The sequence below is a fragment of the Nansenia antarctica genome (genome assembly GCF_963989245.1).
Source record: "Nansenia antarctica genome assembly, chromosome: 1".
Lineage (NCBI taxonomy): Eukaryota > Metazoa > Chordata > Actinopteri > Argentiniformes > Microstomatidae > Nansenia > Nansenia antarctica.
This window is the reverse complement of record NC_137674.1, coordinates 86328440-86345939: the sequence shown is the minus strand read 5'-3', so window position 1 is coordinate 86345939 and position 17500 is coordinate 86328440. Positions and strand designations below refer to the sequence as shown.

General features: G+C 42.1%; 1 protein-coding gene across 1 annotated transcript in view; it reads left to right on the top strand.

Annotated features, from left to right (window-relative positions):
- The window catches only part of cntn5 (contactin 5), a gene marked incomplete at its 5' end in the record, with an annotated part of 185283 nt that overhangs the window by 120615 nt on the left and 47168 nt on the right, over positions 1-17500 (top strand). The window contains 2 exons of the mRNA XM_080526744.1: positions 1-129; positions 8902-9046. The exon at positions 1-129 is cut by the window's left edge and continues 1 nt beyond it. Coding sequence (XP_080382870.1) covers positions 1-129; positions 8902-9046 — 274 coding nt within the window. The remainder of the gene's footprint in view (positions 130-8901; positions 9047-17500) is intronic.

Below are 17500 nucleotides of genomic sequence, written 5' to 3'. Positions count from 1 at the left end.
GCAGAGTGGAGACGGCCAATGGAGAGCTGGTCATCCACAAGGTGCAGCAGGGGGATTCTGGGATGTATCAGTGCATCGCAGAGAACAAATACGGAGCCGTTTACTCCAGCGCTGAGCTGAAGATCCTAGGTTTGTATTTACTCACCTGTTTACATTTTTACATTTTTGGCAGTTAGCAGACGCCTTACTCCAAAGCTTAGACTTAGACTTACAATCAATGCATTTGACTAAGCAAGTGAATCATCAATCCACCAGTCGAAGCAGGAAGAGTAATCTAGCTCAGGCCAGGGGCCACTGGCAGTCTCAGTGATAGAAGGATTTTTAAAATTTATTTGTTTAATATATAGACACTGGAGAACAGAGAAACAGTACAAGGGGGGCAGTAGAAGTCATAGGGGACACAGTAAAGGGGAAAAGCGGGTGTCTTCAGGAGACACAGTGCTGGGGGGATGGGGGATCTGTTCATGGTTAGACAACGCTGTACAAAAAAAAGAACGTAATCGGCCTGTAGTCCAAAATAGCTTTTCTAAAATGACCCATCTGTAAGTGTAGGTAGGTTTGAGTCTTGACACTCTTTATGAGAGAAATGAGATGTAAAAGAGAAATGTAAAATACAAAGACTTGAGATGTGCTGATTAGCAATCAACTGTCCCTGATTGTACCCAAACAGTTGTTTTGCAGGGTTAACAGAAGGAGCTTGTTGTGGTATTCAGTGAGGTGTCTGTATGGATCAGGTTGAAGAGAGCAGATACTGTAGTTTATACAACAGTTAGTTCCGACCAAGTAATTTGATTGGACAAGAAGCATTCCATGAGTGCCGATATACAGTATAACAGCACTGGGACTTTTAACTATATGTATCACTCTGCTGGAGACCATCCACCGTGAACAGGAAACGATGGAGCAATGTACTATCTGATGTCAACTCGTCTGAATCACATTCACACATTCACCACCAAAGCGACTGTCAACCGAGTCATATTTCACTAGTTGCACAATAAATGGAAACGTACAGATAAATGTACACGATACAAAGTAGCTAGCCTGCAGATGTTTGTGTTCAGGTTACTAGGCAACAGTCCAGTTGAAGTTCAGTCGGCCTGCGGCCTCGTACCTACGAATCACAGCCGTGCTGATATTCAGAATAACAGTACTCCCTCTCGTGTGATATTGCTTAAGTGTCCCTATTTTAGGCTGTAATGAAACACAGTGACTTGTTACCACTGGTGTAGTCTAGTGTTTTCTAGTGGGTATACTGTGATTGTTCCCTCCCAGCCTCATATTGTTCATTTCGGAACGCCATTCAAAATAAATCTGCGCTCCCTGTCTAACGTTATATATAATCTAACATTACATGTTATAAGGCTGATCTGTGCATGATAGTGCTGCAGCATTTTTACATATTTCATGTCGCATCTCCCCCCGTTGATGGTATATGACGCTATAGTCCGTCTCAATGGTCCAAAAGTCAAGTGCTTCGTAACACTGACGGGGTGAATTTTATGAATGAAAGTGTGAAAGTTCTGTCACAAAACGCCGTTACGTATCCTCACACATTTTTAAGTGGATATATGGAAATCCTTGGGCCTTTCCTAGTGGGTATACGGCGTAGTCCTGAGTATCACGTAGACTACACCACTGGTTGTTACTCAAAGAGAAGAAGAGAGGGAGGTTGTGTACTCAAAGAGAAGAAGAGAGGGAGGTTGTGTACTCAAAGAGAAGAAGAGAGGGAGGTTGTGTACTCAAAGGGAAAGACAAAACAAGAAAGATGTTGATGGTTCCTCTATCCTTGAAGTTAATGACTAAAGCACTTTTGCAAAAAATATGCTGATGATGAACTTTGAACCTGCTAATAATTTGCAGCAGGTATTATCATGTAAGGGTTGTAATTACAAAATGGTGTTGATGATCATAACAGCACCTAATTTCCACCTCGTTTGCCTGTTAACATGTAAGATTGCTTATGTTGCACAAACAGCGTGTCATCTGTATCCCTACAGAATTCGCTGACTGAATATTGACCACATGACAAAGTCACAGAATTGAATAGAATCTTTCTTAGCAGCTTGGTTGTCTTGTACAGTAAGCACATGACCACACATGTGCATACTGTCTGTATTGTATGTCAGGGGAGGCTGGGGGAGGTAGAACACCAGGGGAGGCTGGGGTAGGTAGAACACCAGGGGAGGCTGGGGGAGGTAGAACACCAGGGGAGGCTGGTGGAGGTAGAACACCAGGGGAGGCTGGTGGAGGTAGAACACCAGGGGAGGCTGGTGGAGGTAGAACACCAGGGGAGGTAGAACACCAGGGGAGGCTGGGGGAGGTAGAACACCAGGGGAGGCTGGGGGAGGTAGAACACCAGGGGAGGCTGGTGGAGGTAGAACACCAGGGGAGGTAGAACACCAGGGGAGGCTGGGGGAGGTAGAACACCAGGGGAGGCTGGGGGAGGTAGAAATCAGGGATCATTGTAATGCATGGAATGGAATGAGGAATACCATACAGAATGCAAGGCAAGTTTATTTGTATAGTACATGTCAGACAACAGGGGCAATTCAAAGTGCTTTACATACATTAAAAAATACAGCAAGAGGAGCATAGTAAGAAATACAAATAGAGAAGTAAATAGATGAACCATTTAATAAGACCATAGTTAATGGATAAAAGACAGTGATAGAAGTGTTTGTGTTTAATCTTAACTGCTGCAAAACATGATTTTTTTTTTAGCTTAGATAAAAATATTTTAAGGGTTTGAGCCTGTTTGGTTTGATGCACATGTATGGTTTACCTCCACCAGCGTCCCGCATTTTAGACGGTTTTGCAAGAAACGTATTGTACAGGCTTCCCGCGCTGGTCTTAAAAAGCCTTAAAGTCTAAATCCACGTGCCCCGCGGTGGTGTAGCGGTCTAAGCACTAGCCACTAGTGCAAGCTGCCCACCGGGGACTGGGATCGAATCCCGGTCTCGCCAGACCCGGATATGGCCAGGGCACACAGGGAGCGGCATATTGAGCGGCCGCCGAGGGCGGTATAGGACTATTTCCGGACAAGGATCCGTCGCGCAACACCGCCCCCTGGGTGCCGGAATAACGGTGTCGGGCTCGAGGAGCCAGTCAGCTAGTCTGCCTGGCGATCTCCTCTGGGAAAATTGGGTGAAAAAGGGATAAAATCTGAAAAAAAAAAAAGTCTAAATCCACCAATTCAGCTCATAAGGCCTAGAAAAGTCTCAAATTTCAGTTATTTGGTCTAAAAATTAGGTGCTCGGTCTTAAAAATGAGATCCTGCAAGGAAATCAGTCCGACCACATCTATTTACGTGGAAGTTAATCAAGCTGGAACCAAATAAATGCCAATTCGCTTCCTTTTTTGTCTGTATGGCAGTGAAATCCCTAATTTCATCACCTTGAGGATGACGAAAAGCTATCATATGGTGTCGCGAATAGGTCTAGAATTCTATTCAAAGAAGTCTAAAAAAGGTCCTAAATTTGACTTGTTGAAACTTGTAGGAGCCCTGTTGTATGTGCTGTACAAGCGTAGTGTAGAAACAACAACAGTTGTCACAGTAACTGAATCCTGATGGCTTAAATAAAGGACAGGGACCTCAGACACCTCTGGCTGCAATTCTCTCCAGATACAGAAGACTCATTTTCTCCCTGTCAGCTCCAATACCAGGACAGATCTGGTGACACGTGTGGTCCCCTCTCCTCCTCTCCCCCTCTCCTCCTCTCCTCCTTTCCTGGGGGTCATTTTGATTTACAGTGAACATTATGTGCCTTTGGTTCTTCAGAGGAATATGGAGGGAGAAGAGTGCCAGAATGAAATACAACGAACACATCCAAATGCAATACAACACAACGATAAATACAACGCAAAAATACAGAATATTTCTGCCCAAAATTAAATCAATAATAATAATAATAATGCATTTTATTTATAGGCGCCTTTCAGAGCACTCAAAGACACCTTACAGAGCATCATTTAAAAACAAGCAACAGATTCAAACAGTGATTCAGACAAAGAAAAACAAACAAAACAAGACAAAACAAAACTATTATTAATGTTCGGCTTGCCATGAAGGTTTTGCGACGACTCTCTCTCTCTCAGTCGTTCGCTAGTGAAGCGGTTTTATGACTGGAGTGTGCAGGCTAGGCTTAGCCGCTCTCTCCCAGGACGCTAATGCCCAAGTGGGGACGTATCGATCGTTGATAGCGTGTCGCTACGCTAGCTGTCTCTCAAGGCAAAGCCTGCTGATTACGGATAAGCGGGGCGAGTGATTTGCGAGCTCTGTTGACACGGGCCGATTGTTTGATCATATCTGGTGATCAGACGGAAGCTGTGTCGCGTCCTAACCCGGCTTTGTAGGGCTCAGAGTTGTAAGTTGGAGAGGGAGAGAGGGAGGGAGAGAGGGAGTGAGGGAGATAGAGGGAGAGAGAGGGAGAGAGAGAGAGAGAGAGAGAGAGAGAGAGAGGGAGAGAGAGAGGGAGAGAGAGAGAGAGGGAGAGGGAGGGAGAGAGAGAGAGAGAGGGAGGGAGGGAGGGAGGGAGGGAGGGAGGGAGAGGTGCGCTTAGAGCCTTGCATATGAGTCTAAGGGGAAGCCCGTGCCAGATACCACTCCGCTTGTCGCCAAACTAGCCAAACACATGACTAGAATTTACATAATAACCTCTTGCTGTTTACCACAAAACCTCACATCGAAATACAATGTACACATCTCGAAATACAATACGGCTGTATTGTTTTAATTTTGGCACAAATATACCATATGTTTGCGTTGTATTTATTGTTACACATGTATCGCATTTCACTGTGGCACGAATCATCCTCCATAGAGGAAACCAAAACCCGTCACTTCACAAAACATGAACGCCAACGGACGTTGCAACCTGCTGAAATGTGACAACAGTTTTGAGCTGTTTCACCACCAAACCTCACTGATTTACTAAATATGTTTACGAATGACGTGTTAACATTTGACGTGTTAACATTTGTCATTCAGAGACGAATACAGAAAAAGCAACGACAATTACCTGAGATTTAGAGCCACGCTTTGGTCTAAGATAGTGTGTTTGAACACTGTAGCCCTGGATTGTGATCATGTTTATGTAAGATGACTAGAAGCGCCTTTCCCCCTTCCTGGAACAGCGGTCAGAATAATGATGTTTGGATGCTGGTGATGTGTGTTCTGGTGACTACATCCCCCAGGCACCCCTGCACCAGCGGCTTGTGTCCTTTGTGAGATGCCCCACGAGCCGAAACTATCACTACAGATTAGAGGAGGCTTGTTCTGATCAAAACAAACACACACACACACACACACACACACACACACACACAGCCACAAGTGCTCTTTCTCCTGTTTGTCATGTCTTAGGGGAGCCATGCCACTGTCACAGCTAAACTGGGAGACATGTAGGGGTACAGAGGGGATTAGGGTTTAGCCAGCAGGCTAGGTCTGAAATGTCACCATCTCTACTGTCGCCTACGAAGCGTCACTCGGCGTTTGAATAACTAGTCTCGACGTAGCCTGGAAGGTCATTATATACGGCCCAGTCTCAAACACACTTGTATAGGCAGAGCTGCTCACACCGACTTCTACACAATTATCTTAATAATACACAAACGTGCTTTGCCTTGCACACTGGTTATCGTGTTCCCCTGGAAAGCTACAGGTCAGAGCATTCAGCGAGTGGCACAGCATTAGGAAACGTGATACAGTTGCTATTTGATGCAATATATAGTAGTAATATATAGTAGAATTATATACACATTTTTTGTATTGATACTTTTTGTGATATGGCACTGAGAAGGAGGAGATGTCAGTGGATTTGTTGAATTATAATACTACTACTACTACTACTACTACTACTACTACTACTACTAATAATAATAATAATAATAATAATAATAATAATAATAATAAAACATTTTTTATTTTTTATTTAACCTTTATGTATACAGGTAAAAAACACATTGAGCCCCAAGGGCTCATTTTCAAGTGTGACCTGTTCACAGGCATACAACATCCACCACAAACAAATACAATACAAAACCTGGCCTACATAGTCTAAAACTAAACTAAAACTACATAGTCTAAAACTAAAACTAGTCTAAAACAGTCTAACATAATCTAAAACGTTCTGTCAATATAGTCTAAAACTAAACTAAAACTACATAGTCTAAAACTAAAACTAGTCTAAAACAGTCTAAGATAATCTAAAACTAAACTAAAACTACAAAACCTAAAACTAGACAGCTAAAGAGCTAGGGACAGGGAGAGCTAGGTCAGTAATGGGCAAAAGGGAGGGTCAACTTAATTGCAAGAACAAATCATGGACTCGCACTGTATGTCTCTCAGCAAGAGCTTGAAATTGGAAAGAGGGATCAGATGAGACAATTTCAGACTCTGCTGTAAAGAATTCCAAGAGGAAGGGGCTGCAAATGAGAACGCCCTTTTGCCTTTCATGGTCCGGACCAAGGGGATGGAGTATGTGATGATGTCCTTATTTGTGTAGTGCTTTTCCAGCTCAAAGTGCTCCAATCATTCAATTCAGTTAAATTCAATTCAACTTTATTCGCCATGTGCAGTGCACTAGGAACATGACTTGGTATTCTACCATACTAAACAAGCTACAGTACATACAACAGCAGACGACAATACAACAATACTCAGCACAAAATATACACATACAGTACCAATATGAATGAATATTATTAATAAATATACTGTACAACTTAGAGCAAAAACATGTAAAGTGCAAGGTGCAATGATCAGGAGTTATTGAGGAGGGCTGTGGCTTTGGGGAGGAAACTGTTCAAGTGGTGTGATGTTTTTGACCTGGTGGCCCTGTACCGCCGTCCAGAAGGGAGTTATGCAAACAAGCTGTGAGCTGCATGTGAGGGGTCAGCCACAATCTTGCGTGCTCTCTTCAGTGATCTGGAGCTATTATATAAGCATAATTTAATTATTTAGTCATTCAAAGGCAATATTAAAAAGATGGGTTTTTAGTCTTGACTTGAACATACTGTATGTGCTGAGGTTGCATCCCTAATGTAAACTGGCAGTGAGACACAATCTGGAGCATAACATGAGAATGCAGCAGCCTCACCAAATCAAATTAGGATCAATATGTTTTTTCTTCATGTTTCATAATCCATATTTTTGGTTTAAAATGTGTTGGTGTTTGAGTATATAAGTGAAAATATTTCCATCTGATTAACTTGACCTGAAATGCTATGTAGAGAGCAGGACCACACATGGAATGGTTTAGTCTGTCATGTTGTGTGATGTTCCACACGTGTGTGTGCATACACACACACACACACACACACACACACACACACACACACACACACACACACACCAAGGTAATTGCAATTATGATGATTATGAAATATTATCTATGGTTTGATCAGCTGAGTTTTGGCTCCAGCAGCGTTTGACATCAGATGTGTCGGCCTACGGAGTGATTCCCTCTCTACAGTGTAGGTTTGTTCTTAACAGTAATTACCTCAGAATGCTAACATGCTAACATGCTAACGTTGAGGAGTTGAATTGAAATGTAGCCTGAAATTGAATTTCTGTTAGACAGCATTCCTTAAACCAGCTAATTATGACAACATCATACAGGCCTACAGTACATGCCAATACTATTGGCAAGGCAAGTGTATTTGTGTAGCACATTTCATACAACAGGGGCAATTCAAAGTGCTTTACATACATTATTTAAAAATACAGCAAGAGGAGCATAGTAAGAAAATATAAAAACGACAATGAATAAAAGCAAATATAAGAAGTAAATAGATAATGGATAAAATACATCATAACTGCTGCAAAACATGAAGGTTTTTAGTTTAGATTTACATATTTTTAGGGTTTGGGCCTGTTTGATGTGGGCCCTAACCCTAACCTTAATAATATAGACGCTTCAGATATCTGATATGGCTTTGCATAACTCAGAATAATGTCTTTAATTAACCAACTGTTTACGACCAGCTAATAATAGTAATTACATGAAATATCCTTTATATTAGTCATCATTGAGAGGAATATTACTGTATTAGATCAGGGTTGGCTGTGTCTCAGGAGGTAGAGTCGGCATCTAATGATCGCAAGGTCGGCAGATCGGTGGTTCGAGCCCCGGCTGGCCACATGTCAAAGTGTCCTTGGGCAAGACACCGAACCCCAAATTGCTCCCAACGAGCGGGGCCGGCGGCTTGCATGGCAGCTTGCCTACCTCGCCATCAATGTGTGAATGTGTGTGTGAATGGGTGAATGAGACGCCGTTGTAAAACGCTTTGGAATAAGGTGCTATATAAGTCAGTCTATATAAGTCAGTCTATATAAGTCAGTCTATATAAGTCAGTCTATATAAGTCAGTCTATATAAGTCAGTCTATATAAGTCAGTCTATATAAGTCTGTCTATATAAGTCAGTCTATATAAGTCAGTCTATATAAGTCAGTCTATATAAGTCAGTCTATATAAGTCAGTCTATATAAGTCAGTCTATATAAGTCAGTCTATATAAGTCAGTCTATATAAGTCAGTCTATATAAGTCAGTCTATATAAGTCAGTCTATATAAGTCAGTCTATATAAGTCTGTCTATATAAGTCTGTCTATATAAGTCAGTCTATATAAGTCAGTCTATATAAGTCAGTCTATATAAGTCAGTCTATATAAGTCAGTCTATATAAGTCAGTCTATATAAGTCAGTCTATATAAGTCAGTCTATATAAGTCTGTCTATATAAGTCTGTCTATATAAGTCAGTCTATATAAGTCAGTCTATATAAGTCAGTCTATATAAGTCAGTCTATATAAGTCAGTCTATATAAGTCAGTCTATATAAGTCAGTCCATTTGACCATTCAGATCTTGTTGAACCAGTGTGGGCGTGTCTCTTCCACAGCCTCCGCCCCGGTCTTCAACCCCAACCCTCTGAGGGTCGTCGCCACGCTGGGGAAGGACGTGTCGTTGGAGTGCAAGCCCCGCGCCTCGCCCAAGCCCCAGCTGACCTGGAGGAGAGCAGACAGGAGGATCCAGCCCAGTAAGAGGTGTGTTCTCTGACATCATACAAGTGGTGCTAGTTGACTAGTTATGGTGTTAGTTGACTAGTTATGGTGCTAGTTGACTAGTTATGTTGCTAGTTGACTAGTTATGTTGCTAGTTGACTAGTTATGTTGCTAGTTGACTAGTTATGGTGCTAGTTGACTCGTTATGTTGCTAGTTGACTAGTTATGTTGCTAGTTGACTAGTTATGGTGCTAGTTGACTAGTTATGTTGCTAGTTGACTAGTTATGGTGCTAGTTGACTAGTTATGTTGCTAGTTGACTAGTTATGGTGCTAGTTGACTAGTTATGTTGCTAGTTGACTAGTTATGGTGCTAGTTGACTAGTTATTTTTCTAGTTAACTAGTTATGGTGCTTGTTGACTAGTTATGGTGCTAGTTAACTAGTTATTGTTCTAGTTAACTAGTTATGGTGCTAGTTAACTCGTTATTGTTCTAGTTAACTAGTTATGGTGCTAGTTAACTAGTTATGGTGCTAGTTGACTAGTTATTGTTCTAGTTAACTAGTTATGGTGCTAGTTAACTAGTTATGGTGCTACTTGACTAGTTATGGTGCTAGTTGACTGGTTATGGTGCTAGTTAACTAGTTATGGTGCTAGTTAACTAGTTATGTTGCACCTCCCGGAACAATCTACAGAGAACATTTCAGCTGGTTGTCATGGTGCCGCTCTGGCAATGTATGTGTTGATTGAGGACTTCATTGGTGAAGGATGTGATTGCATCTCCTGATGTATTCTGGTTTTAAACGATTATAATGAGTATTGATTTCTGTATTTAACTCTGGTTAACTGTTGTATTTTCTGTGTGTTGTCTGGTAATTGTATAGATTTTGTGGACAGGGTTCCCCTGGAAACGGGGCCTTGGTGTCAGGGGGACACCTCTGTGTAAATGAAGGTTTAATAATGTATAGGACCTAGCGAGCACGTCCGTGTTAGCGAACCTCTCTTCTCAAACACAGCACAAGAGGAGCAACGATGTGAGGGGTCTCCCTCCTCTCCTTCAGGGAACCTGGGTTAGAAACGTATCTTTTAGTCGACTCTCGGTTCAACCCTTCAGTAGCAATAGAGTCCGGTGTTGAAATCCCAGATGCTCGTTATGGTTATGGATGTTAGCGCTCATAATTACGTCCGCAGGTTTGTAGATGAAATGTCACCTCTGAGTATATCGGGGGCAAGTTCTTACAACCGTCGTCTTTCGAAATATTTAACACAGCCGTAGAACAGAACAGCCGTGCCTTTTTTACCCACTAAAAGAGCCCCCTCTTTACAATGCTCTAGCTGCTACTTACACACAACGACCACTAGTTGGCCGCTTGTAAATTTGCCTGCTTCCTACACAGAAAAACAGCAAAATAGCTTCATCCTAGCTTATCCTGAGGTGCTTTTGAAAATGTAAGGATACTGGGTGATAGAATGCACATATCTAGGAAAAGTGATGAAAGGAGGGTCTTGAAATTTTACCGAGTGCAAAGATATAACATTTTACTTTTCAGGGTTAAATGACCCCACCCATGGCTGTTCTAGTGTTAAGAACTCACTGAAGACACTGTCCATTATAGACCAAATACACACAGCTAGTGGGCTTAGTGCTGGAGGAGGGGGGGGGACAGTCGTCTGTACAGACAGAACCATCTCTCTCTCCAAAAGTGAGTGTTTCATGAGTCTGTAATGGGCGGCAGACTACAATACAGAGCTGTCGTCAGGCAAGGTAATCAAATCATCAACTGTTGGCTGACACAGACATCTTCTGTTGTCCTTTATAGCCAATTGTAGCTGCATGGGGCGGCTGTGTCTCAGGAGTTTAATGATCACAAGGTTGGCAGATCGGCGGTTCGAGCCCCGGCTGGCCACATGTCGAAGTGTCCTTGGGCAAGACACTGAACCCCAAAATTGCTCCCAGTGAGCGAGCCGGCGCCTTGCATGGTAGCATGGTGTGTGAATGTGTGTGTGAATGGGTGAATGAGAGGCCGTTGTAAAGCGCTTTGGAGCAGCTTTGGAGCAGCAAAAAAGGCGCTATATAAGTGCAGTCCATTTACCATTTACCATATCTACTTTTCTATCCTATTCTCAATCTCAGTGAGACTAAAAATGATCACTGATTCTGTAATCCGTTGCATTATCAAAGCCGGGCACTTAGCACTAGAACAGCCGTGCCTGATTCCTACACAGGAATTAGCCTAAATTAGCCTGCTTCCTACACAGAAAAACATCAAAATAGCTTCATACTAGCTTATCCTGATGTGATTTTGAAAATGTAAGGACACTGGGTGGTAGAACGCACATATCTATCTAGGAAAAGTCTGATCTAATCAATATCTAAGAAATTGTGACTGTGTACATTTTTTATATCTGTATTATGAATTGTTTAAGGGACCAAAAATAAACATTCTCATTCTCAAGTCATGAAAGGAGGGTCCTGAAATTTGATCGAGTGCAAAGATAGAAATGTTTTCTTTACTCACATGATCAAATGACCCCACCCATGGCTGTTCTAGTGTTAATTCATGTCAATTTACGCCAAAACATCTTCTCCATACATCTTGTGTTTGTTGTTGCCTGCACATAGGGCCTATGAAAGTATGCTTGGTTACCGTAACAGAGTAGATAAGGATATATTTGAAAAACAGTTTAAGTGTTTTAGATATTCTGAAACTAGAGATTGTACGCTTTCAAATGATGTGTGATACAATGAAATTGGAAAATAAATGAAGACGTATTTTAATGTTGGTACCCCTGAAATCACAATCCTGAGAAAAAGCCTTTTAAAGAGTTTTTCACACTTCACACTGCACAGCCAGGTAAGCGTGCAAGGTCTGTGAATTGACTATCAACAGCTAATAAATCATGACACAGTTCAAAATGCCCTATTTATTCCCAACTGTTCTTCTTATTCAACAAAATATTGCCAGAGAGTGTGGTGTACTTCAATGAGCACTCGGCTCTATTGAGTTAGGCTGTTGATGATGCTCACGTTATTACCTAGGCTAATTAGCCAGGCTTAATTATCTGGCTTTCTAACACTGCACTGTTTTGCGTTTCCATAGCAATGCCCCGCGACTGAAGACACTGCAGCATTACAACTGAATGAAACGTAATGACAATAATGTGTTGTCAACTGACACTGTTATTATTGAAATGATTCAACCAAGATTGCATGAACACAAAACATGAATCAACATAGACGATTGTAAATGTGTGTGGCACAAAGGAGAATGTAATAAGAGACTAATAACACAAAATACACAGCAAACAGACAAAAGTGGCTGGGGGTGTGAGAGGATCCACTGTGCCTTTCTGTTGCAATGTGTGAAGTGATGTTAGGGCTAGGGGATTCTCTGCAAATGTCCTGTATACATTTGTGTTCCCACCGAATGACTTCCAGAGTAGCACAAAAGGGAAGTAGCTCATTTTTACCCAAGAAAGTTATAGCAAGTCGTAAACAGAGCTTATTTCCCCCTAGATGAATTCCCAGGACAGTTAAAAAGGTAAACCCCATTTTATTCTTTTCCCGGTTCAGAGCCCCCCGAAAGGAATTTGTTTACATGTGTTGTTTTTACTATCACACTATCTCATTACAGAAACTGAAATTAAGTGTCATCGTTCGAACAAAAACACATCAAATATTGGCAAGGCTCACGAAGCTTTCTTGGTTTAGACCCAGCCAGTGATTGCATTTTGCAGTTTCTTATGCATAATATGTTATGAACAGCAAGTATGCAGCTCCGTAATTTACTTTTTTTTTTGGCATCTTCTTTTGGCTCTACACTCCAAAGGTTTGAGATCAAACAATTACTGTGTAAGTAAGTAAGTAAGTAAAGCTTTATTTATATAGCACCTTTTCATACAAGAAATGCAGCTCAAAGTGCTTTATACAACAGGGATAAGAACATATACAAGCATAACATGAATATAAAAGCAGGGCCTCTCATTCACCCATTCACTCACACATTCACACACCAATGGCGGCAAGCTGCCATGCAAGGCGCTGGCCCGCTCACTGGGAGTGATTTTGGGGTTCAGTGTCTTGCCCAAGGACACTTCGACATGTGGCCAGCCGGGGCTTGAACCGCCGATCTGCCAACCTTGTGATCATTAGACGGCGACGCTACCTCCTGCACCACAGCCGGTAACAGCAGTGACAGACAGCTACTGGTGTACCACCATTCCCCTGGAAAAAAAAAAATGTGTACTTGGGCTGACAAGATGTCGCTGTGCACTTCACAATTCATTCCTGCATCAGTAGTTACATCAACAAGTATGAAGGCAGTGAGCCAGTTCCAGTGTAAGCCATAACTCGCTCTCCACCATATTTCACAGATGAGATGGTGTGTTGTGGATATTGTTTTCTCCCTATTTTCCTCTCACCATCCCTCTGGTTGGTACATGTTAATCTATGTCAACATAATGTTCTTCCAGAACTCTGGCGGCTCTTTCAGTTACTTTTTTTTAGCAAACCAAACCAAACCCTGGCCATCCTGTTTTGTTTGTTAAAACAGCCGTGCCTATTTTACCTACTAGTAGAGCCGCCTTGGGGGGTCAAATAGACCCCCTTTTTAGAATGTAAATCTGCTATTTACACACAGAGATCACTAGAGATCACGCTTCTTTTTTTAGCCCGCCTCCTACACAGAAAAACTGCAAAACAGCTTTGTACTATCTTATCCTGAAGTGATTTAGAAAATGTAAGGATACTGGGTGGTAGAACGCACATATCTAGGAGAAGTCATGAAAGGAGGGTCCTGAAATTTGATCGAGTGCAAAGAGAGATTTGGCACAAGGGTCACCGTGACCCCTCACGCCTCTTCTAGTGTTAAGAAGGGGTTTGCAGCTTGTGATGCAGGCTCTGTAGCTATGCTGGTGAAGTATTTTGTGATGGTCGACACGTTCAAGGCCTACCTTCCGGCTGTGTTTCTGATTGGGGTGTAATTATAATTTAAGCCCCATAATGGACTTGACTTTCACTGACTGCACAAATGATGATGAACACACATGACAAACTAGAAACACCTGTCAAGCCTGTTACATGGGTATAAAATACTTTGCTGTTCCATAACTTTCACAAGCACTGTTATGCACAAGCCCGCTCACTGTGAGCAATTTTGGGGTTCAGTGTCTTGCCCAAGGACACTTCGACATGTGGCCAGCCGGGGCTCGAACTGCTGATCTGCCACTACTAGAAACACAAGCGCAGTTCATGCTAAGCGTGCAGTCAACTGCAGTCAATGAGCAAACATGTCTGAGGAAACATAAAATAAATGTATCTTAAGACCTCTCTGTATGATAGAATCCCCCTCTATCATTGTATACGTAGCATCTTGAAGATATTTCATAGGTTTGCTGTGAGGCTGAAGTCTTTGAGACAAGACTCGAATTATATTACCGGTATACTGAAAAAGTAAAGGAACAACATTTGTGCATACATTTAGAACATATTTATAAACCTTCCATGATATTATGCTGTTCTTTTGTCTGTCTCTCAGAAAAGACAGGCTTTGGGTTTCAATTCAGTCTGAAATATGTCAGTAATTCAGTCATATATCAACACCACCAGATAGAGTGTACAATAAACGTGTCAAACCTTTACAAAACATAGTGCTTGCTTGCTTCTATCTGTATTGGAATATAGAATGTTCAGAATATAGAATTTGCATTTGAATCGGACACTTTCTCTGAAATGTAATCGGTTGTTGCAACATGTTTAGTAGTGGCTGAGCTCTGAACTGACAGTTTATTGCTGGTATTAAAAGTGAGTGCTGTTTGTACTGCTCTGGAGGTAGAGGCTGGTGGAGGTAGAGGCTGGTAGAGGTAGATGCTGGTGGAGGTAGAGGTTGGTGGAGGTAGAGGCTGTGGCTCTGGAGGTAGAGGCTGGTGGAGGTAGAGGCTGTGTCTCAGGAGGTAGAGGCTGGTGGAGGTAGAGGCTGTGTCTCAGGAGGTAGAGGTTCGTGGAGGTAGAGGCTGTGTCTCTGGAGGTAGAGGCTAGTGGAGGTAGAGGATGGTGGAGGTAGAGGCTGTGTCTCAGGAGGTAGAGGCTGTGTCTCAGGAGGTAGAGGCTGGTGGAGGTAGAGGCTGTGTCTCTGGAGGTAGAGGCTGGTGGAAGTAGAGGCTGGTGGAGGTAGAGGCTGTGTCTCAGGAGGTAGAGACTGTGTCGCAGGAGGTAGAGGCTGGTGGAGGTAGAGGCTGTGTCTCTGGAGGTAGAGGCTGTGGCTCAGGAGGAGGAGGAGGTAGAGGCACACTGCCTTATGGGAGATGATGTCCTTTGTTAAAGCTGATATATAATCAGTGAGGACCGTATATATTTCCAAGTCCTGGCCAGCCAGCCCAGTGTCAATTCTACAAGGATATTCTAACAGAAAGACCTCTGTGGGAGGAAAGAAGTTCAATTCGAGGAAGAGCAGGGGTGGGATCGAAACAGCTACACATTTATCTGACTTTGACAGCTGTGCCGACTTAATGAAGGTTTGTAATTAACATGGATTTCCGCTAATGTTCAGGGCTTTTGTCCTCCTTAATGGAAATTATTAATCCCATTAGTTTGAGACTATGTGGCAGACTGAATTGAAACCCAAAGCCCAAAGTCTTTCTGAGAGACAGACAATGGAACAGCATAATATCATGGAAGGTTTATAAATATGTTCTAAATGTATGCCTCCAAATGTTGTTCCTTTACTTTTTCAGTATAATATAATTCGAGTCTTGTCTCAAAGACTTTAGCATCACAGCAGCAAACCTATGAAATATCTTCGAGATGCTACGTATACAATGATAGAGGGGGATTATATCATACAGAGAGTTTGTGACGTTAGAATTATAAGGTTCTATTGAGTTTTTTACATAATCTGATCCATTAGGTGTTTATTAATGCCTGTGTGGTGTTATTTTTAAAATGTTGACATTTTTGAGTTAGTAATTCATAAAATACAAAGGTTCCATCTCACAAAACATAATGGAATGTAAAAACTTTGAAGCTCAATATCTCTGAACTACCCTAAACGGAGATAGAACCTTATCATTCTAAACGGAGATAGAACCTTATCATTCTAAGCTCACAAGGTCTTAAGATACATTTATTTGATGTTTCCTCAACCAGGTTTGTTCATTTGCATATCCTGTATACCCAGGACAGTGTCCTTCCTGCCGCGGTGTCCTTGTCAGATCTGGATACTCCTCCTAATGTTGAAATGTCTCCTGGTTGCAGCCTCCTTATGAATTTCCTCTGTGTGGCAGAGATTTTGTCACGCCTTTGAGTTTCCGCCTGCCAATTTCCATCATCCTCTCCTCGATGACAGAGCTTAGTGCCGCAAATATGAATTCCTAAAACTACATGAGACGAATTAGAAAGCCAAGAGAACACTCCCCACTCCCGTCATTCACATTGTTTGGTTTGGGGCAGAAGTATATATATATATATATATATATATACGTGTATATATTATTTAATTTTATTTTTATAAAATATGATTATATTCATCCTCACTCCTGTAGCTCAAGCTCAAAGAAGATGGGACTGAAATATTCATAAATGAAAGGACTGCACCAGGGTCACTGAATGGACAACCGAGACATAATAAAATAATAATAATAATACAATTATCTCTGACCCCTCCCACCCTGCTCCCCACCTGTTTCAACTGTTGCCCTTTGGACGGCACTACCGATCCCTGGCCACCAAAACATCCCGTTTCAAGAACAGTTTTTTTCCCTCTTGCTATAAGGACTCCCAACACCTGACTCACTGCACTAACCCTGCCAGATGTACTGCACTTTATAAGTTGTAAATATTGACTATGATGATTTTGTCTTGTGCAGATTTTGTCTTGTGGTTGTGTCCATTGTGATAGTCATGTGCAATGTGTGTATGTTTGATGTATTTGACACTGCTGTATTGAGTTTTTTCCATCTGTACCGACAACAAATTCCACCGACCTTGGTCGTGTGGTCATTAAACGATTCATTCATTAAACGATTCATTCATTCACATGCCCTGATCCTGTACATTGAGTATATGGGGCGGCTGTGTCGCAGGAGGTAGAGGCTGTGTCTCAGGAGGTAGAGGCTGTGTCTCAGGAGGTAGAGCCGCCGTCTAATGATCGCAAGGTTGGCAGATCGGTGGTTCGAGCCCCGGCTGGCCACATGTCGAAGTGTCCTTGGGCAAGACACTGAACCCCAAAATTCTCCCAGTGAGCGGGCCGGCGCCTTGCATGGCAGCTTGCCGCCAATGGTGTGTGAATGTGTGTGTGAATGGGTGAATGAGAGGCCGTTGTAAAGCGCTTTGGATAAAGGTGCTATATAAGTGTAGTCCATTTATTTTTTGTAGATAAATATAAACAGCTGCTCACACACTACCCTCCAATGTTTTGGAAGCTATGTTGATCTCTTTAATTCTCATCTATATATTTATCACGGTGTTGACGTTTCATATTCAAGGCTTGCCCCTTCAGAAG